At 38.1% G+C, this 21,601-nt stretch overlaps 3 protein-coding genes and 2 long non-coding RNA genes across 5 annotated transcripts in view; 2 read left to right on the top strand and 3 right to left on the bottom strand.

The window, feature by feature from the left end:
* The window catches only part of LOC138973545 (uncharacterized), a gene marked incomplete in the record, with an annotated part of 147,938 nt that extends 146,580 nt beyond the window's left edge, over nt 1–1,358 (bottom strand). Inside the window, 4 exon segments of the mRNA XM_070346264.1 lie at nt 17–217; nt 336–473; nt 760–837; nt 1,222–1,358. Coding sequence (XP_070202365.1) covers nt 17–217; nt 336–473; nt 760–829 — 409 coding nt within the window.
* The window catches only part of LOC138973551 (uncharacterized), a 495,333-nt gene that overhangs the window by 140,660 nt on the left and 333,072 nt on the right, over nt 1–21,601 (top strand). The gene's annotated exons all lie outside the window — the stretch shown is intronic.
* Nucleotides 3,455–5,687, bottom strand: LOC138973534 (uncharacterized). Its single transcript, XR_011458055.1, has 2 exons — nt 5,454–5,687; nt 3,455–5,071 (listed from the first exon to the last, which is right to left on the bottom strand). It is a non-coding gene; the product is annotated as an uncharacterized lncRNA (long non-coding RNA).
* On the bottom strand, nt 5,904–9,203 carry LOC138973533 (uncharacterized). The gene is made up of 6 exons (XM_070346252.1): nt 9,048–9,203; nt 8,556–8,630; nt 7,816–7,962; nt 6,914–7,117; nt 6,410–6,550; nt 5,904–6,144 (listed from the first exon to the last, which is right to left on the bottom strand). The coding sequence occupies exons 2-6, from the start codon at nt 8,620–8,622 to the stop codon at nt 5,930–5,932; spliced, it is 774 nt and encodes a 257-aa protein (XP_070202353.1). The 5' UTR covers nt 8,623–8,630; nt 9,048–9,203; the 3' UTR covers nt 5,904–5,929.
* LOC138973531 (uncharacterized) lies at nt 9,724–21,507 on the top strand. Its single transcript, XM_070346250.1, has 8 exons — nt 9,724–9,770; nt 12,442–12,777; nt 13,335–13,604; nt 14,049–14,199; nt 14,531–14,676; nt 15,429–15,533; nt 16,283–16,492; nt 18,986–21,507. Exons 2-8 carry the CDS (start codon nt 12,723–12,725, stop codon nt 19,099–19,101), a joined length of 1,053 nt encoding a protein of 350 aa, XP_070202351.1. The 5' UTR covers nt 9,724–9,770; nt 12,442–12,722; the 3' UTR covers nt 19,102–21,507.

Genomic DNA, 21,601 nt, shown 5'->3' with positions numbered 1-21,601 from the left:
AATACAAATTATTTACTTTGCACAGATAGGGTGCAGCCGACAGCGTTCGCCTCATCGGCAGGTAGGGTCTTGCAAATGTAGTGACCGGAGTGTTTCTGTAGTGCTGATTGGACCTCAAATGTAACTCTGCCGTCAGCGCTAGCCGTTTTCAGGGTAAAATCGTCCACCAACCGACATTGTGGGTCACCATTGTTCCAGCTGCATATTGTTATGATCACTGCAAATTGAATAGTCACACCGTTACATATGATCAATGAATGTTATCACTGATTGGATCGATATCTTTTATCACAGCCATTACCATTTAAGCACAAACAACACACATACGTACATACCTGGTTCGTTCGAAGTTTGTCTGTATACGTAGAAAGTAGCATTTGCATTGTCAAAGGTACTATGAAAGTCACAGGTGACTTCAGCTGCAGTGCGCTCCAGTACAGTTCCTGAAGTCTTACATGTTATGGGATTGTCTCCTGTAATAAACAAAGTATGTCAATGTAAATATAACTGTATTCTTTAATTAGCCAAGCCAAATGCTTTCACTGGAATGTTATTCTAAAGGTATGCGAACTGAAAAAAAAAAGACAGAAACAAAGACAGTCAGACAGACAGAGAATGGGGCAAGGTGAGAGGGGGACCAAAACCGAAACTGACACAGAGAAAAAGAAATCTGATGAGAAATTAAAGCACAATGAGAGACCAACACTGACAAAGATACTGAAAGAGCAACATAATATTTTGGTAGTAACGTACACCTACCTGAACCCGGCCTTCCTGTAGCAGTCAGACACAACGCAGAAAGTACAACAGAACAGTACAGTATCTTCATCTTTGACTCTGCACACATCGTCAAATCCAGTAATCACTTGTGTGCCTTGGATATCTCTTTTGACATTATAAACAGTAACTATCAACATGTACATCGCACAAAGGTATACAGTACTGTATTAGAACCAAACAAAAACAATATATCACGTATGTCGAATTGGTCAATTGGTCTTTGTTAAAGACGAACGTTACACAAATCGTTGCTGAAAGAGTAAATAAATATGATTGGTACGCCATTTTGAACATTACATTTAGACAGAAAAAGTTCTTCTGACACTAAGTAGCATTACTGCAAACACAATTTGACGAAACAGATGTTTACAGACCATGATAGTAAATAATGTATGTACAGTATTATGTACAAGATAATATTGTTAATAAAGCTCATCTTGCCTTGAAACGTTGCATTGCGCGCCGAAGGAAGGTACGTCTTGTCACTGTTGGGTACTGCGCTGCACTGAGGTATACGATAATGATATATGCACGGCAATATTGAATCTACTCATGAATGATGAGGGGAAGGGTAGTCATTGCTGGCAAGGGGCCAGGGTTGTTCGGCTCAAGCCCTTTTGCTTTTGACTGGGTGTTTGCGTCATGGAACCAATATGTGAATAATGCTTACCCTCACCTGGATTTCGGGGTACTCCACACATACATACATACCCGAAAGGTAACTTGGTCTTCCTTGCCCATTGTGGAAATTCCCCTTATTGCCTTCATACATAGAAGTTTTAAATAGAATGACATCTATATGTCATGTTGGATTAGGCCTTGTGAGTTCACCTGTCCTGAAATACATGTGTTGGATAACAGAGAGTAAACAGGCTGTTTTTTATATACTGAGAGTCGTGTGTACCTGAATTTGAGTTCGAGTCATATCCACTTGATGTATCTCTCTCTGATAATAAAATACACTGTTGTTTACTTGTTACGATATTTGCTAACATCCTAAACGTTTCGCCCTTGTACTTCAAAAGGTGGGTTGGAGTGGGTAGAAATCCAGTTTTGTATAAGATCGTAGAACACTGTATGGCTGCTATTGAAGACTACTTGTGAATACAAACCAATGACTACAATCAACGTTCTAAAGTAAAAAGCCAAGATATATAAATGAGAAAGAAAATGTTCGCAGTAACTAGCAAATGTGTGCATTCAAATCTGTGTCCAGTCAGAGTTATTAGACAAACAACACAGAAAAAACATGAAGGTTTTCTGATCAAGTGCCAAACGAATACATGTCCACGTTTGAGCGAAGCATTAGGTTGCCTCCTCTCTGATGACAGGAACAAAATACCATTGATTTAAATGTCATGAGACTTTAATGGAAGGAGATATACTAATATCACGTGTGGTAGAATAAAACCAATGAAAAAACGTTTAATAAAACAAAACAGTACAATGATTGTTTGTCAAAAGCAAAAAATATATGAAATGCGATTTATGTGTAGACATCCAAGCAGCCGGATAGAAGTAAAAAGGAACTTAGGTAAGCCAGACCATTACATAATTATGCTGTTGATATAAAGTCGTCCACTTTGTATTGGGTAAGGTACGCCGCTAAAAAGAAAATCAACGTGCACTTGACACATATCCTGTCCGTGATAACATGTATATGAACACGAGTGTTTTTTTGAATCCTTAACAGGGAAGCGAAAGTAAAACGTTGTGTGTGTGTGTGAGAGAGAGTGTGTGTGTGTGTGTGTGTGTGTGTGTGTGTGTGTGTAATGTTTTTGTGTGTGTGTGTATGTATGTGTGCGTGTATGTGCGTGTGTGTGTGTGTGTGTGTGTGTGTGTGTGTGTGTGTGTGTGTGTGTATGTGTGTGTGTGTGTGTGTGTGTGTGTGTGCGCACGTGTATGTGTGTTTGTATGTTTGATTATTTCCATGTTTGTTTGTCGTCCAGTTGTTTCTGCTTGCTTTTTTTGCTGTTGGTGTAAGTTTTTTTTGTGTGTGTTTTTTGGGGGGGGGGGGGTAGGGTGGTCTTTTGTATGTTACGTTTTTGAAATGGTAGCAAATGTGATTGCTTGTTCTTGCCGTATTGTTTTACTTTTTGTCTCGTAGCACGCGTATCAGATGAGGTTTTAATGGGAATGGGGATGATATGTGTGTGTATGTGTATGTGTGTGTGTGTGTGTGTTTGTGTGTGTGTGTGTGTATGTGTGTGTGTGTGTGTATGTGTGTGTGTGTGTTTGTGTGTGTATGTGTGTGTGTGTGTGTGTGCACATTAGCTGACGTGTAAGTGAGACTGTCACGAGCCATACCCGAGTAAAAAATGAAAAGTAAGTGTATAATGAGCGCTGTGTGTACTTCCCAAAGTCGTTTGCATAAACACCGACGCCGTTACTGCATTAGTAAAATGTGTTCTTTCCAGCACAGAAACATTGGACTACTGTCAAGTCTATATATAATGTGTCCAAGAGTTGAATGACTGCCAAATACACTTGGCAGGGAAGACGAGTTTGCCTATACTCATAACTGATTTTCCTCTGTTAACACTGAGGCAGACAGTCTGACAGACAGGCAGAAAGGAAAGTGTATAGAGAGGCAGAAAGACAGACCAAAAGACAGGCCTAGACATACATATAGACAGACAGACAGACAAGCAAACACGTGCATAAAAGGATACAATAATGCATTCATATTTATTTTTTGTAAGCAGATACTCACAAATTCTCTCTCTCCCTCTCTCTCTCTTTCTCTCTTTCCCTCTCTCTCTCTTTCTCTCATTCAACCCGCCAGCAAGAGAAATGCCTTGTCACACACACAGCCATTCCAATTGTATTTACAAATGTATTTATACACATTTTGAGTTAATACTGACCCTGTTGTACGTGTTTTTGTAAACATATTATTCTGTTATGTTGGTTTGTTTTTTTAAACAAGATTATCTTGCTTTAGTGTTTTCATATTTAGAAATGCTTACTTCCATTTATGTTTGTTAGAAATACAGGTAAAAAACACCAACAAACACACACAATAACAGTTTTCAAGTTTAGGTACCTCAGATCCTGCAAGGAAGCGGGACTGTTAATTCGACTTTGTATTATTTTAGGAACACGTAGCTCACACAGATTTAGGAAACAGATTTCTGAACCTAAAAGCTTCTCAGCCAAAGCACCATGTAGTGCATTTCCATACAAGCGTGTGTCTTTTCTCCTTAAAAAAACGAATGACATGAAAGCCATTACAACTATACCCATTATCATCGAAATGTTTACGAAACTATGCTGCAAGATCCATTAATAACGACGTGTTTACACACGCGAATGACTTTCTGAAGAAAAACATTTGGCAATTGCAAAATAACACATGTATCTGGTGGCCGTTCAAAAGCCTATGCTAAAAGAGAATAAACTAAACTCAATAAAGTAAAACAGCAAAACTGTTTTGAGTCTGTTTAGATGGCAATTGCGTGGGAAGTAAAACTTGGGATGTCCAAATCGTATTCTTTAACCTGCAGAGATTTAATTTCCATTGAAACAGATGTAATCTCAAGTGAAGTACAAGCTGGGGTACTTTTACTTATCTTACGATAATAGAACTCATTTTGAAATGAAAACAAACATATCTGACAAAATCCGTGATACCTTTGTTGAATTTTCTCCAGTTTTGTAAAGTAACAAGCACGAATTCCGTAGCATGTTGCGAAAGTTATGAAGTGAAATATGAATTTGTGTCAACAAGCTGCTGAGTTTCACAGTCTCAATGCAGTTTTTCAACCATACAGTGAAACACAGCAGTGGATGAGAGTGCTTTTCTATGGTATTTCATGTGTGTTGTCATCTGTGTGTACCTTAATACATTTTATGAAATGCATGAGCAAACCTACTACATCTAGACAAGCACACGTCTCACTTCTGACGAAGAGGTGTTAATACTTGTTAAGTCATATTAATGCAACAAAGACAACTTCAGCAAACCACAAGGTTGGCGAAACGAAGCCACAATACGAAAGACTGTAACATAACATAAAACATAAACGTCATAAAAATTAAGTTGATATGAACGTATATGTCATCATCATCATCATCATCATCATCATCATCATCATCATCATCATCATCATCATCATCATCATCATCATCATCATCATCATCATCATCATCATCATCATAATCATGGTTGGCTTTAGATATCGTGTGTGATCATTCACGAGCGCTGTCCATGGGATGCTATGCTTGGTTAAGTTGAACTTGTTCAGATAACGGCTCCACAGGTCTTCCCTGATGGGTTTTGAATTTGCATCTGAGAAAAAGAACAACATTATGAATATTGCACACGAAGTAACAGCGGAATGTCCATGGTGTGACAGTACATTCAAGTGCTCGTTTTCTCGTGGTAGGACATTTTGACTTTGTGCCATTGTATGTATATAACCTTATCTTAGATAATGTCATTTTGAGATTGTTTTAGCGTTTAGGCTCAAACAACAAGAATGATATGCTATTGAAACGTTTAATGTATGACTAAACAAACGTTACATTCATTGTAGATAAACTATTTGCTAGGGTCTCCTACTTCTGTTAATCCTCAAATCATTGAAGAATGTCTAGCTTTTTGGTTGAACTTTACTTCAACATGTTTCTACCTAATTCAGTTATTAGACTGTAAATAAAACTGAGCTTACCTTTTCAACACAATTACTACAACGATGATCACGATCACCACCATAACCGCAAAGATTAGATATAGCGGCACAATCAGCGTTTGCACTATTTTGTTATCTGTGTCCGGTTGTGGAGGAACTGAAACAAGGAAACATTTCATGTTGGTCAATAATAACTGCAAACATCATAACGATAAGCATTCTTTTGTTCACAGCTCTACCAAACCCATATTAATCAACCAAAACATGGCAGAACACAACCCGACATATACATACACAGACAGACAACCTTCCAGACCGACAAAAGACATACACACAGACACACAGGTTGATCGACAGAAAAAAAGCAGAATTCAAAAGATTGCAACACAACAAAAACAAAACACAAAAACGAAATGATGAACTACAAAACGATTAGACCACAGAACAAAAACAGAAACTGCTCAAAATAAAACTCAAATATCAACTAATATAATCATGAAATAACAAACAATTAATTAAATAATACCTTCATCAGTTGTCAGCTTACACATGTCGCAAGAACTGCCTTCCGGAGTTTTACAAACGTACAGCCGGTTTTGGTCGGCGGCGTCGAGAGGAATCATCACGCCATATACTTTGATATTTCCTGGCTTTTCGGTGATGGTGATTTTATATCCATTTAGTGGAGATGTACATCTTTCACTCCTTTTATCACACCGCATCACTTCCACTGAAAATACATAGAAAATAATTACAACTCAAATTGTTCTTTACAACAACAACAAAAGCAAAACATACCATTGCCGACAATAAGTTGAGAGTAACGCCAGTGTTGTGATGTTCATTATGTTTGTGTGAATGTTTTTTGCTTGATTGCTTGTTTTGCCTGTTTTGATTGTTTGTGTTTGTTGTTTGGTGTTTTGTTTTTCAAGGACATACATTTTGTATTGTTAAATCATGCAGTTCTAAATGCGTGATGGTGGAAAGAGGATTACCTGCTTGTTTGCTGTTCAGGAGATCATGTCTTTCCAGTACTATTGTGGTGGCGTCTATGCTTTCGGAAAACATGCACATTACTGATGGCTGGCTTACGTCCTTGTTACAGACTATGCTCATTGTGTCCGTCGTCGTTTTTGCTGATAACCGAACAAACAAACAAACAAACAAACACATGTGTCATTATACAAAAGCATACATTACAGGAAGAAGGGAAGGGTTGTGTTGATTTTCACAAATCTGTTGACTAACGGACAAGGTTTCTTTCACTTTCCTCTGTAATGCAGCTTAAAGTTTTGAGTAATGAGAATCACTAAAGTAAAGTCAATATATTTAATCATTATATTCATGTTTTATTTTTACTGTCATCAAAATAGCTAATAAACAAGCAATTGTCATGCATCGTGCTTAGTTAAAGCGTACTTATATATTTGTGCAACAGAAACTTTAAATCTCTAAAATAAGAGATATAGCTACTATAAGATGCTTTGAATATGTCATACCTTGCACAGCCAAGCTGCATTGTTCAATTCGTTGGTCTGTTGCAGGAGGAAGCGTGCTGCACGAGTAATTCCCCGCGTGAACAGGTTGTGCAGATGATATGTTCAGTATTACTCTGTGGGCATGCACCGTGACGTTGTAATTGCCATGCTTGATGTCACAGTTCAGCTGATAACTTTTATCCCAGGCGCAGATTACCACTATGACTGAAAACAACAGAAACTTATTTGTCATCCTTTTGAGCACAAGACAATACAATACTGATGTTGCATCTATCTTATAATAATTTATATTGGTGGAATTAAATGCCTTTGAATACGACTCATTACTGTGCAAGTATACAGCACAACAAAATGACCACAACAAGTACATAAATGATGCAGAAGAACACATAAAGGTAATTTATTCAAAACGCCAATGCAATTAGCAAAAATGTTCTCTATGAAAAATGATATGCAGATTACATGGTCTAGTCATCTGCGCTTTGTGAAAACAGATTGCAAAGATATAATTGCAATGTAAAACCAGTCTTACACTGTTCAATAGGGGCACTGTTATATTAAACTGCCATTGCATTGCGACACGAAAAGGAGTAGATAACGCAGCAACTGTGGTGAGGTATTGCATAACACAGGTAAGCAATACCTCAAGACCTGACTTTCCGAGATGTTGTGATACCTAAACAATAATATTTGACACCTCTTTGAAATAATGTGTGAATATGCACATGGTTCGTAGCATGTTAAAAATCACTGCACTGCAATGCATTGACACATACGAGCGTATAACTGTGCCAGCCACTGTTTCTGACTTTTAGCCTGTCTGGCTGCCTTACTATTTGTAATTTCTTTCAAAACAATTAGTCGAAATATATTATTGTTTTCATTAGCAGCCACTCACTTACCTGGCTCTTCGTCATTCTGCGATCTGAAGATGTAAAAGTCCTGTTTATCGCTTTCCACGTTTTGGCTGTAAGTGCACGTCAATGCAGCTGCCTCCCCCTCCAACACTGTTTCTGGGGTTGTGCATGAGTTGATATTTGTTGGGTCATCTGAAATCAATGGAAATGAAATACTACATTATGTAACTATTGGGCTTAGTGAAGGTACACATACAAAATAATCTACATTTTACATTCGAAACAAAATCAGATTTATTCAAACCGAGACTAGTAACCGTTAATTAGTGCGTCGTGATAGATCACAAGAATACATTTTCCAAGGTCATATGCACTTGCAACAGCTCAATCTAGTTCAAAGAAATTTGAAGTGCAAAACATGTACAATGTTTAAACAATCATTGAACACACACACACACACACACACACACACACACACACACACACACACACACACACACACACACACACACACAACCAACACACACACACACACACACACACACACCACACACATACACACGCACACACACACACACACACATTCACACACACACTCTCTCTCTCACACTCTCTCTCTCGCGCTCTCTCTCTCTCTCTCTCTCTCTCTCTCTTTCTCTCACTCTCTTTCTCCCCCTCTCTCTCTCTTTCTTTCTCTCTCTCTCTCTCTCTCTCTCTCTCTCTCTCTCTCTCCCTCTCCCCCCCGCCCTACACACACCGAGCAATTATACACAGATTAAACGTACCTTCAGCTAACACAGTGGGTACCACTAACAGTAACAGAACCACCGACCTGAAGATCCGTAACGTCATCTTGCCACCTGTAAAATGGGAACGTCAATCAGATCCTACATTTCGTATAGGAAACCCAAAATTCGATTCCCTTTTACATGGTAGTAATAGTTAAACCATGTAGCTCCATCTGCACCCCCACCTACTCACCTCCATCACAACACACACATTTTTACAATATCTTTGCTAATAAAGATATCCAAACAATAACATCAAACCAAAAATAAAACTCAATACTCTCATGACTGGTATCAACATGAAATTGATTAAATCTCGCTGTTTTCAACTGTCTATGATAGTAGCTTAGCATATCAAACCATTATACACATAAATACATGTGTGAACTGTTTTATATTGTGCTTTGTGTAGGCTTTCCTCTGCTCAAAAACATAAGCAAAGAATCATACCAGAAGAGAAAAAATCAAGGAAAAGTAGTTGTAACTTACTTCAAGCACCATAACGTTCAGCCGTGTGGCTAGACCCAAGTGACAAATGGTGTACAGGCAAGGCAAATCACAGGCAATCTTTTAAAACCAGATCAGAGCTGGCCTAGTCAGAGCATTTAAGAATAAAGCTATGACGAGATTCTGATAAAGGTATATGAAGCTGATATATTTTGGCACCGAACCACTGCGGCTTAGGTCTATCCGATGCGTAATGTACATGTTCTACGCGATCCTCATATTTGCATAACACAAGGCTGAGTCTCGTCAAGGGGAAGGTTATATTGTGTAGGTGAAAATACAACCGGGTACACAAGTGGCCCATATAGATAGACAGATAATGATAGAGACCGAGAGAGCAAGTGGGGGTGAGGGGTGTGGGTGGGTGGTGTTATTATAAAAATTACTCGACAAAGTCATGCGTGGTCTGGTTAACTAAATAGCTAAATTTGTTGCAGACAACACATCTTTTTATACGGTTTAGAGAACGTCTTGGCCGTGTGCCTACAGTCGACAAAAAGTATTTATAAGAGATACACATAGAGAGACAGAGCGAGGGGGTGGGGGAAGACGGGCAGATAGAGAGAGAGAGAGAGAGAGAGAGAGAGAGAGAGAGAGAGAGAGAGGGAGAGGGAGAAAGAGGGGGAGAGAGAGAGAGAGAGGGAGAGAGAGAGAGAAAGAGAAGGGAGGAGAGGGCTAAGAGAAAGGGGAGGACAGAGTTATCGGGTGTGTTGTTAGTGATAACTATTTCTTTTTTCGTGGGAAGACAGGTAAGGGTTGTATTGGAATGAACAATATATGTTGACTTATCGAAATGCTAACCTACTGTTAAATACATGTCGTATTGCGCCATGTACAGTCTAGTCAAAAATACCCTCACCAATTTCTTTAGCTGACTGTCTATACACACATAAATCGTCAGTGCTTGACGCCAACAGTCTTCTAATAAAACCAGAGAGACGTTAAACATAATCATGTCAACAGCATTACTGCTCTATACCAAGAATGTGTCCTTTTTAGAGAAGGACACAAATTAAATGCCATTTTTGGGGGGGAAACCCAAAACAGTCATCTAAGACAAATTCAGGTGGATAAGAACAGTTACACAAAGACTAAACCTCTGTATATATAATACTTGTATCAGAAAGATTATAATAGAGCTATCAACACAAAAACAACAAGATGCATGTTGGATGGCCAAAACCTGTGAGTTGGTAATGTGTATACGTCAAAAGGACACCCATAGGAAGGATGTTTAATGTAAAAGGATCCCTCAAAACACACGTTAGTCGTTTTGTTTTACAAATGGTGACTAGATGGTGAGATAAAAGATTCAATTTAAACAAAGAAACGTTGTCGGTCAGCATTTCTGCCCGTATTATTAATTACTTTCTTCTTTACTGACTGATTGATGTATTGATTAATTGGTTGATAAACTGATTGATTAAATAACTCAAGAGAATGTAGTCCTACCTAATGCGCAAAAGAAACCAGAAGAAGAAGAAAGTAGAAACGTGTCCAAAGATAATTCTAAAAAAATGCATTATCTCTTGATAGGGAGTTGTTGCCCTTCTATTTACTTCAAAATCTCAGGTGGAGCTATATGATGTCCGATTCATTCTGTGCCGTGTCCAACAGGAAACTCTTCTTTCGTCTATTACGGTTTTATTTCTTTTGACATGAATCTTTCTGCAAGAGGTCTATACGAAAATATGACTGTATACCAATAACCTATAAACACGCAATTTTATGTAAAGAATACATGCAATTTGATCAGAAGAATAAATGCTTGTTACAGACAGAAAATGCTGACTTTTAGAACAATGTTTCTCTGGTCAAAATCGAACCTTACTCTGTTCTTGCTATCGATCTTAACTGACGATGTAGCTCCTTTTAGGGTAACATTCGAACACAACATAAACAGTATATAAAAAACAAAGACCCTGTCATAGGCAGTTTTATGCATGCAAAAACAAGCATTATGCATTTTATTTAGGAAGAACTCAGACTGCAGCAAGCATAGTAATACTAAAACTACACCACGTTTGTTGAACATTTTAGTTTCATGGTGTATCTGTTTCTTATATAAACTTTTTTTCGTTTCTCTTTCTTTCTTTCGTTTGTTTCTGTATTGCTTTCACTAGTATGTGGATTGATAGTTTATTACTTAGTGTGTATATCTTATTTAAGTATGCCCTTATTTGTTTTCCGTGGTTTTCTGTATTTATGTCCAATGAAGCGAGACACCAGTACTTTCTACGTATTATAGGACTGCTCGCTCAAATAGGAAGAAGGAGAAGAAGAAGAACAAGAACAAGAACAAGAAGAACAAGAACAAGAAGAACAAGAACAAGAAGAACAAGAACAAGAACAAAAACAAGAACGAGAACAAGAAAAAAGAACAAGAGATGAAGAAGAGTCGAATAAGAAGACAAACAGAAGAACACGGTTTTACAAAAGTTCACACGTGTCAGAAAGGGATATGCTATTTCACAGGTTCAAAACTCTGACTCCGAGGTTTCGATTGCTACAGCAAGCTGTTTGTTGTTTATGTTTTTAGCAAGCAAACATTTTGACCAAAAGGAAGTTAAATATGCCAAAGTTAATTATGATAAGGAAATATTTCATCTGTATCGTTGACATGAGCAATCTATACTCACATTTGCCATCCACTGATTTCCGTGCATGGAGTGGACATGTCTTCTTTCGTACTTGTGTTGGTTTTCATGTCACTTTTGTTCAGTAAAAGTCATACCAAAGCGTTGTGTAAGTATGTGTTATGTTATGAAATACGTGCATTATATGCTTGAGCAGTGTGTACGCAAATGTTTCTGTTCAGTACCACGTTGTATATCTAAAACCACAGAACACAGCAACTGTGTTGCATTCGGTTTGCAGAGTGAATAATCAATTCAGTTGATTGATGGAAAGATGGACATCCGAATTGATGAATTCAACATCAGTTTCATAGAATAGTGGACTTGATTGATTGGTTAATATAACTGATATAGTAAAACATGTAAATGAAACAAATAAATGCGTGAAATGAAGGCAATTTTTCTTTATTATACCTCCAGACTAATTCATATATTGTCTGGTCCATTCATTTGTTACCTTTTTATTGCACATATGCTTATTCATTAGTTGTTAAAACAAATATGACATTTTCAAACGTAAAGAAAGGTTACACTCATGGAACTTTTAATTAAAGACAAAACTACATTTTGAATGTTTGATTTTGTCCTGAATTAAGGTAGCGTACCTTTCTTGTTTTTTGAGATATTTGTTTCATATTTGATTTCGAGCGTTAGCAGTTTATATGTTTATCAAATCTGCAATAGTTGAAAACATGTATGTGTTGCATACATTTCTCATTTACGTTGTGTGTGCATTACAGGCATCGAGTACGAGTTTCCGGGTGTTACAAATAAAACGATAACTACGCATGAGGATTCCTTGCTGTACATCAGTTTCAAAATCATAAATAAATGCAACACTTTCAAAACATTTAACACAACAGTGAAAAAGTTCTCTGAAACACAAGTGCTTTGTGAGTTTCTCTGTTCTGGAAACAACTGTCAATCGTCTAGCAAAGCGTGTCAATGTCCCCAAAACAACTCAGAATATTATCAACTGGCAACACACGTGGGAAGGAAAGATACAGGAAACTGGACCTGGATGACAACAACAGGGGGACACGTGGATCAGGTCTCTCTTTGGGTTGATGTAACATGTAAGTACAATACTCACATGCATGGGAACACACATTATATACACACACAAACACGCACGCACGCACGCACGCACACACACACACACACACACACGTACACACACACACACACACACACACACACACAATACAAATAAAAATAAGACAATAAGAAACTAGGAAAGAAAGAACCAATAATACAGTACAAGGCTGTTATAGCTACTTGCAGATGTTGCATATATCTTTTGATTGAAAGGATTTATTCATAATACGGTGTGCAGCAAACAACGCTTTACTTGGCTGGTCCATATACCACTTTTTTAATTGTCATTTCCACATAGTGCAAGGCTAACATATTACCTACTTGATTAGATTGGTACACATTTGGTTGGCCGGTTGTTTTTATTGTCCATATAACTGATATGGCTGTACGGGACGGATGGAACTTTGTGTCTTTTCTCAGTTCAAATGGCAGGAGTTTCAAAAATGGTATATAGTGAATGACAAGAAAGCAGTGTCACTTTATAAGTCTTTTCAATGTTCTTTAACTCGACATGATTTCGTTCATTTTGTTTTAGATGATCCAAGTCTAACAAACTTAACCGTTCCCAGTCCGGTGGATGAAAATGCTTCCGTCACAATCGTCTGCTTCTGGGAAAACGGGTACCCTCCAAACAACTCAGTCCCGGATATTTTTGACCGACGTGGGAAAAGGTTTTCAGTCAAAACTGTATCTCCAGAAACACACGTTAGCTACACCATTGACAGTGTGCAATGCGATGATGCTGGGAATATTGTCTGCAAGAACAGCACTGGTGAAAGTTTGTCAAAAACACTGCTGGTTAGATGTAAGTAAAGGTTTAACTGATAACAAACAGTAGCCATAGTAACAATATGAGCAGTAGTTGTTGTTGTTGTTGTTGTTGTTGTTGTTGTTGCTGTTGTTGTTGTTGTTGTTGTTGTTGTTGATGATGATGCTGCTAATCCTCTTTATGATAAAACAAAACACATTCTTGCAAACATAACGATAGTTACATTGGAGCTGTAGCTTTTATATATATGCTTTAGGCTGAATTTAGGGAGGGGCCTGCTGCAGCTATCATTTCTGTTCTAATGATGACGAGCACGACATCAATGATGATGATGATGATGATGATGATGATGATGATGATGATGATGATGATGATGATGATGATGATGATGATGATGATTATCATGATGATTATCATGATAATCATGATGATGGTGGAATATCAAACAATGCAATTTATACCGCTTAATTTCTTTGCAAGGTGGTCCCAGTTTTCAGACGTTCACCGACCCGCCAGTGTACAAGGTCAATTCTGGCAGCGATTTACTGCTGGAGTTCGCCGTACGCAGTCACAGCAAGGAAATACAATTGTGCAAATTCCAAAAAGGAACATCCCCGTCTAAACCTTGCAGGTACTAAACTTGACACCAACAAATAACAATGCATCTCTTTCGTATTTTACTAATGAAAAAAAATCAAAGGCTGGTTATTTTTGTCAAACATTTTTGCGAGAAAGGTCTTTTGTTTTGGTTATTCTGCGCCTTTTACAAATTGATTTTCTTTTTATTGAATACTTTTTTTGAAAACCCAAATTCATTCCACAACAGAAAATCATGAGTGTGTACCTCAAAAATGGACAAATGTTTTAAATGATACAAACATGGCAACCTTTGCATACCAGGAGAAAGATGACTTATCTATCGATAACACTTCGTGTATCTGACTGCCCTTTTATGATTACAGCAACGAAAAGCTTACTGGTTCGCCGCCTGATCTGATGTTCTATGCCAGTTTTTCTGATGTGTCGCTCTCAGACAAGGGACTGCAGACACTCACCTTGATAAATGACGTTGGAAGTGGGCAGATTGAGTTTGTCATCAGTGTAACAGGTAATGCAATTAAAGTGCATTTTTGTGTTTATAATTTGCCTCTCCCTGTTCATAACTTTGCTCCCTCTACACTTTCAGTCTGTACGTATGTGTACGTCTGTCTCTGACTGTCTGTCTGTCAGTCTGTGTGTCTGTCTGTCTCTGTCTGTCTGTCTGTCTGTCTGTCTGTCTCTCTCTGTCTCTGTCTCTCTGTCTGTCTGTCTCTCTCTCTCACTCTCTGTCTGTCTGTCTGCCTCTCTCTGTCTTTGTCTCTGTCTGTCTGTCTGTCTCCCTCTCTCTGTCTTTTTCTCTGTCTGTCTGTCTCCCTCTCTCTCTCTGTCTGTCTCTCTATATATCTCTCTCTCTCTCTCTCTCTCTCTCTCTCTCTCTCTCTCTCTCTCTCTCTCTCTCTTGTTCTTTATCTGCTTTATCATTTACGTTTGTACCATTTTCTTCTCATGACCTGTTTTGTTAATTCATTCATCATGACTGTATTCATACATGAATTCAATGAAATAGAAGTCAATGAGTTTATTCACTAAGTTAAAGAGAACACGTTTTTGTGCGAATAATGGTGTTTGAAGTTAAACAGTACTTTGATGACATTTTTTGATTGGAATATAATATATTCGATTGTGTTTGTTTGTCTCTTTGTGTGCCTTTGTTTTGATTTGTGTTTGCCTAACGAATGACCAAATTGGCATTCATTAAACATTTGCATACACACTAAACCATTATTGTTGATACTAAATATTTAAGCATTTGCATTTCAGAACAAGATGCTAATTTTGCCAAAACTCCCTTGGGCATCTTCTTAATCGTTGTCAATGCTGGAATAGTGGCAGCCATCACTTTCAGAGTTATTGTCAAACGGAGACGTGAGTACAACGTGAAGAGTTTGCAATTTTTGTTTTCACTCACACAGTTATCGTGTTAGTTGTATTTACATTGTTTTGTAGAGCAGGAATCTTTTTTCCGTCGTTTTAAATGTATTTGTTCATAGATGTGATCATTATGTAATGCACAAAGCTTTTTTTCCCACAGAAATTCAAAACCCTGCGTCAGAATGTGAATTTAACGTCTTGTTTTTGTTTTCGCTTTTTTTCTCCTTTTGTGTGATTCCTTTTTTTATTGTTATTATTTGTGGGGGGAGGGGAGGGGGGGCTGTATTCTTTGTTTTAAACTTTCCATGCTGAACGAAAATTATATGATAGCGTTTTACCTATTGCATTGTGATTGTTTTGTGCCAACCTGTTGTGTGTCTTGTTAGTTGATTTAAAATACTTGCACTGACGTTGTCAAAGAGTAACTGTTATTATAGACAAAAACGATTTATATCAATTGCATTGTTATAATGTTTAGTATCCAACTGGTCCATGATTGTTTTGTGCATTTAAGGGGCTCCTGATCCAGTAGCCTTGATCGATAGATATTTGTGAGCTGTTGTGAGATGGGCCGAATAAAAAATGTTCATTATCATCATTAGTTAATAATATTATTATGTAATGGTTTATTAAATGCAAAGCCCATGTTCCTCGGATTGCTTATATCTACTTTCCGAATAGTCTAAGTGGTTAATTAAGGTAACGTTTAAAAGTTAACTTCAAACCAACTTGTGTATTTCTAGAATGCATCGCTTTACTGTGTCGAAGACCTGCTACTTATGGCAACGCACCTATCCAGATGCAACGCTACCCAGACAGGCAGTTGCCACTTCAAGGCCAACAGAGAGAACGTCAGGGGGAGCATCAACCAGCAGCCAACAGACGATCGACTGACACCACCAGCAGTAACACCTACGAGAGTGTCAGCGATGGAGAAGTCAGCACTGTAGGAGGTAGGGTGACACATACTATATCGTGTTATTATTGGAGACCTAAGCAGTGTAGAAGGAAGGGTAATATTTATATTGTAATATCTGCCTTTTAAGCAACACAAACACACGAGGTTTCTGTTTTGATTTTTGCATGACTCAATTGTCAATCAAATGTGGGCAGATATCTCACAAGTTACCTTAGCTAATGAGTTGGTCACTTGTGTATTTACTTCCACCAAATAAGATTAAATAAAAAATTAAAAAATATGATAATTATTCTATTTCAATCAAACATATTTTGTCATTGCATTCCCCCCATTGTCATTTGTATTGCATTGAACAAAAATGAGAACGTTTTACATTGAATGACCTACTCTATCCAATGCAAGCAAAAACACAATGTAAAAGGTATCAACAGAGTGAGCAAAAACCAGTAAGCAAGCAACTAAACCAGCAGAAGAACAAAATCATTGCCCAGAGAGACAAAAATGCACGATGCAAGGGAGATAATATTTTTTAGCGGGTATAGCTCTCATTTTAGAAGAAGTGTAAATGCTGTACTATTCACCGTGTAAGACATACACAAGCTTGCTGCTGCAAACACTATGGAGACAACTATTAACATTACCAACCCATTGGAAAATAAACGTTTAAGCACAAGCAAGGCTTTAGAAAATGTTCACAGAATGCAGAGAATACTGATTGTTATTGTACAGGCGTGGCATATTGTTTATTCATGATTGATCTGTGCATCCTGGCAACATAAAATTACCCATCAAAATAAAGAGTAATTAGTCAAAACAAAAATACAGCAACAACAAACACTGAAACAGGGATAACAAAGGAGTTACTTATCAGTAAGGAAATCTAACATACATTCAATATAAGGCAAATATGAGAGTATTTTGAATTTTTCCGATTTCTATCATTTACAACAACCAATCCCTAGAATAACCAATATAGGCAGCAACAACCAATACAACAATAAGAAAGAAGAACAAAATCAAGCCAAAAGAAGACAGTTTTCTTGGACTACTGTGCAAATATGCACAGTGCAAGGGAGATTATATGGTAAGCGGATCTAGTTCTCATTTAGAAACAGGGTACGTACACGCAAACCCACATTGCCAAATAGATTGAAGGGTCGTTAAAACGCAATAAGAACAAGCTAGCACTCACACAAGCAAAATAGAAAAACAGCTCAAGGTCAAAATTGCAAATATGTACCATTTAAGATGGATTAAATGGTCATCCAACACAGCTCTCATTTAGAAGTAGTATACTAACACATAAACCCACATACCCAAATATGTTGAAGGGACGTTTACCACCCACACGTTTAACATACACAATAACCAATACAACAAGAGACCGGCACGGTTGGCCTAGAGGTAAGGCGTCCGCCCCGTGATCGGGAGGTCGTGGGTTCGAACCCCGGCCGGGTCATACCTAAGACTTTAAAATTGGCAATCTAGTGGCTGCTCCGCCTGGCGTCTGGCATTATGGGGTTAGTGCTAGGACTGGTTGGTCCGGTGTCAGAATAATGTGACTGGGTGAGACATGAAGCCTGTGCTGCGACTTCTGTCTTGTGTGTGGCGCACGTTATATGTCAAAGCAGCACCGCCCTGATATGGCCCTTCGTGGTCGGCTGGGCGTTAAGCAAACAAACAAACAAACAAACAAAATACAACAAGAAAAAACAAGCTAGCAATCACACAAACAAACACAACTAAAACATATCGTTGGTCACATTGCACACGTGTACAATGCAAGGGAGATAACATAGACAGTCGATATTGACAGTTTTGTATTTCAAAAGTAGAGTACCTATACACGCACCCCCAAGAGCCTAATAGGTTGGAGCTACGGTAAAACCAACAAACTGTATAGGCTTACGCGCAAATTATTGCAGTAATATTTGTTGCATAACCTCGTGACTACAAGTATCAAGCCTATCAGACGCAATTACTATGCAATATGTGTACCAACCAAAATGGGTGGAGCATTGTTTCGAGCAAAAGGCTTTTGATAAATACCAGGAGAGTATACGACAAAAAATGCAGGAGTGGATCCAGTGAGATAAACAAGTATAAAGAAAATGCTAACATTTAAATGCACAACGTTTCTAAACGCCTCCGTGAAATATGTACACCATTATAGTGTCACTTAATATCATCAACATGTGTCCGTATGTTTACAACATTGCCAAACAGTTCCAGTCGAAATTTAATTTCATTGTTATCAAATACGGGTCTCATAATTTAGTGGATTCAAATGCTTCAAGAATGCAAACTATTTGCTGTAGAAGTTTCACTCCGAAACGCGTATACACACTAAAAACATGTATAAAGTACAGTGTGCTCACATCTACAAATCGAACCTAGCTGTCTCTCAGCTAGCTTACTTCCCTTTACCTACAAAGAATTCAGTCTACTCTGGTACTGCTTATGTTGTAAACATATGTCCAGTGTGATATGTGAACTTGTTTTAATGCATTATTTTGATCCATTGCAGGATCGCATCTGTGCGTTGCCAACACAGAGACTGAGTCCACTGAAGATGAGTATTATCTTCACCCTGTTGCATCTTCCGGGGATCTTCATGAGCTTGGGGATCAACCCCTCGAGTAAAGCAGTCGTCCGAATCCGGACAGTGGTGGAAGAGCGTTCACGTAGTGAATAAATTAAATCCAATGCTCAAAAGCTCATTTCAAAAGGATTTCTAAAACAAAAGACAGTTTGTAACTGTCATGCATGATACAATTCTTTTCTTTCGTTTGTTGCTAAGTGAAAAACAAAAGAGCACGAGTGGTCATTTATTTGAACGATTATTTTGTTAACGAAGCAAGACATCCACATGTACATCTACCCAATTGTCTTTATAGTGGTCAGACATATATTTTGGAAAAAACAAAGTGAACACTTATCTGAGAAGTGTTGGTTGGTATCAGTCTCTGGCAAGATGGTCAGTTATAAATAAGGACGAGATTAAAGGACATAATCTTCCCTGTGTCTTATACCCTCTTGCTTCCTTAGTGAATCAGATCTCTTTTTTTGTGGTAGACACATTTCTAGTGATGGAAAAGATTTCACGAAGTCTTCAGTTTTCCAGTATCAAGAATTATTGAGAGGTGTTAACGTGTACATATGTATCACACGTGAAAAATGTTAATGCATGACAAATTGTACAGTTGTCTGAAAGTGGTGAAAGTGTGTAGTTTTGACTCATTGTGTTTGTTTCCGTTTAACTGATCATTATTATTATGTTTAACATCTTGTTTTGTTGTTGTCTTCTTTTTTAACTGCTTGAAGGGGTAGTAGTTGATGTTGTAGCAGAAGCAGCGACAATAGTGGTGGTATAGTAGTGGTAGGAGTAGTAGTTGTAGCAGCAGCAGCAGTAGTATAGTGGCTGTGGCAGTAGTTGTAATGTAAGTGGTTTTGTAGTGCCGGTGGTAGCTGTAGTATTAATAGCGTAACTGCAGGAGCATCAGAAACATTTCATTAAACGAAATGTCTGTCGATTTGCAATGAAAATGAGGTACCATCCTTTACAGGTATACATATGAACTGAAGTGAAGCACACGTACCCACGAGCATTTTTAAAACACCCACACAACTATCAAAGCAGTACCTTAACCACATACACCATGTAACAGTAGAAAAAGCAGTATAACCTTAGCTTCAACCAGTCCGATAAATACTAAACGTGTTCCCGATGTGTATGGATATAGATGCCTTAATAATTGTTCCAAAGCCATTGCTTTTGTAAATAAATCCACTGATTCCGTCTACATTCATTGCACATACCGTAAAATCCCTAGCATAAGCCCACCCCCCCTGTGCACAGATTTAGGGCAAAATTGGGGGGTGGGCGTTTGCTAGGGATAGACCCCTTTGCACAAAGTAAGTGTTGTGCTCAACCGTGTAATTGAGTGAATACAAACCCCGAAAGCATGTAAGTTAGGTCGTGTGAGTAGAAGTGAAGGAAAAAAGAAAAAAAGGACTTTGAGGCAAGGAAGGCCAACCATGAGAGAGAGAGAGAAAGAGAGAGAGAGAGAGAGAGAGAGAGAGAGAGAGAGAGAGAAAAGGACTGGCTCTTCTGAAAACAACACGAGCATAGTCATTCATATAAATTTATAAAGTAAAAAGAAAATCGCCAGACCTTTGCAAGGACAAACAATAACAACATAATTCCGGGAAAAAGAAACTTGATGAAATGTCGAAATGTCAACACCAATGAAGTCCTTTCTTTCTGTACAGGGAAGAAATTACACGATCGTCTTTGGAAATGAAACGTTAACTGAACTTGGATTTTGTCTTCAAAAGGCCCAATCTTTCTGAGAAAGAAACACCCACAAACTTAGGAAAAAAAGAGAAGAGAAACTCCAAAAAACATGAACGATGGGTGGGAGTGAGGAGAGGGGACAAAGAATAAGAAAAAAGGAAAGAAACACGAAAAGGTAAAGAAGGGGAAAAAGATGACTTTTAGAACAGTCTGCACAAATCCTAGTGAAAGTGAGCCTATAGTCTCTTTGAAAAAAGCAGGGTGGGCGTTTGCTAGGTAGTTACCCCTACAACTTTTGGTTCAAAGTGGGGGGTGGGCGTTTGCTAGATGGTGGGCTTATGCTAGGGATTTTACGGTACTGATATACGTGCTGTGAGGAAAATGTTACGACGTATACTGTAATATGTATTTGAGATAAATGCGTGAAATGCATTGTATTTCCCATTGCATTGATGTATTTCACAGACGCGAGTAAGTGTGTACCCTTTATGGTGACAAACACACTGTGATTGTGAATTCGGTCCTTGTCTGTATTAACCTTGTGCTTTTATTGTCTTTTTGTCGTGCATGTGCTTTCTTATTTTTCTACGTTTACCTATGTTTGGATATTTACACACTAAAATGTGTCATGTTACAGAAAAAGCATATCTCTCTCTCTCTCTCTTTCTCTCTCTCTCTCTCTCTCTCTCTCTCTCTCTCTCTCTCTCTCTCTCTCTCTCTCTCTCTCTCTCTCTCTCTCTTGTCCTTTTGCAATAATGATTCTGAGGTCTCATTTCTCTATCTGTCAAACACAGGTCCGAATTCACACAAACACAGACACCCACAAACACATAAATATTTACAGAC

Source organism: Littorina saxatilis, linkage group LG8 (assembly GCF_037325665.1).
Source record: "Littorina saxatilis isolate snail1 linkage group LG8, US_GU_Lsax_2.0, whole genome shotgun sequence".
Lineage (NCBI taxonomy): Eukaryota > Metazoa > Mollusca > Gastropoda > Littorinimorpha > Littorinidae > Littorina > Littorina saxatilis.
This window is presented reverse-complemented; position numbering and strand designations above follow the sequence as displayed.

Excerpts from the sequence above, each read along its gene's own strand:
- LOC138973533 (XM_070346252.1), bottom strand. The coding sequence starts at position 8,622 with ATGACGTTACGGATCTTCAGGTCGGTGGTTCTGTTACTGTTAGTGGTA. Across the intron at positions 6,551-6,913 it reads ATGCAGCTTGGCTGTGCAAG|CAAAAACGACGACGGACACA; the intron begins GTATGACATATT and ends TTCGGTTATCAG. Across the intron at positions 6,145-6,409 it reads CCTGAACAGCAAACAAGCAG|TGGAAGTGATGCGGTGTGAT; the intron begins GTAATCCTCTTT and ends ATGTATTTTCAG.
- LOC138973531 (XM_070346250.1), top strand. The coding sequence starts at position 12,723 with ATGACAACAACAGGGGGACACGTGGATCAGGTCTCTCTTTGGGTTGAT. Across the intron at positions 13,605-14,048 it reads AAAAACACTGCTGGTTAGAT|GTGGTCCCAGTTTTCAGACG; the intron begins GTAAGTAAAGGT and ends TTTCTTTGCAAG. Across the intron at positions 14,200-14,530 it reads TCCCCGTCTAAACCTTGCAG|CAACGAAAAGCTTACTGGTT; the intron begins GTACTAAACTTG and ends TTATGATTACAG.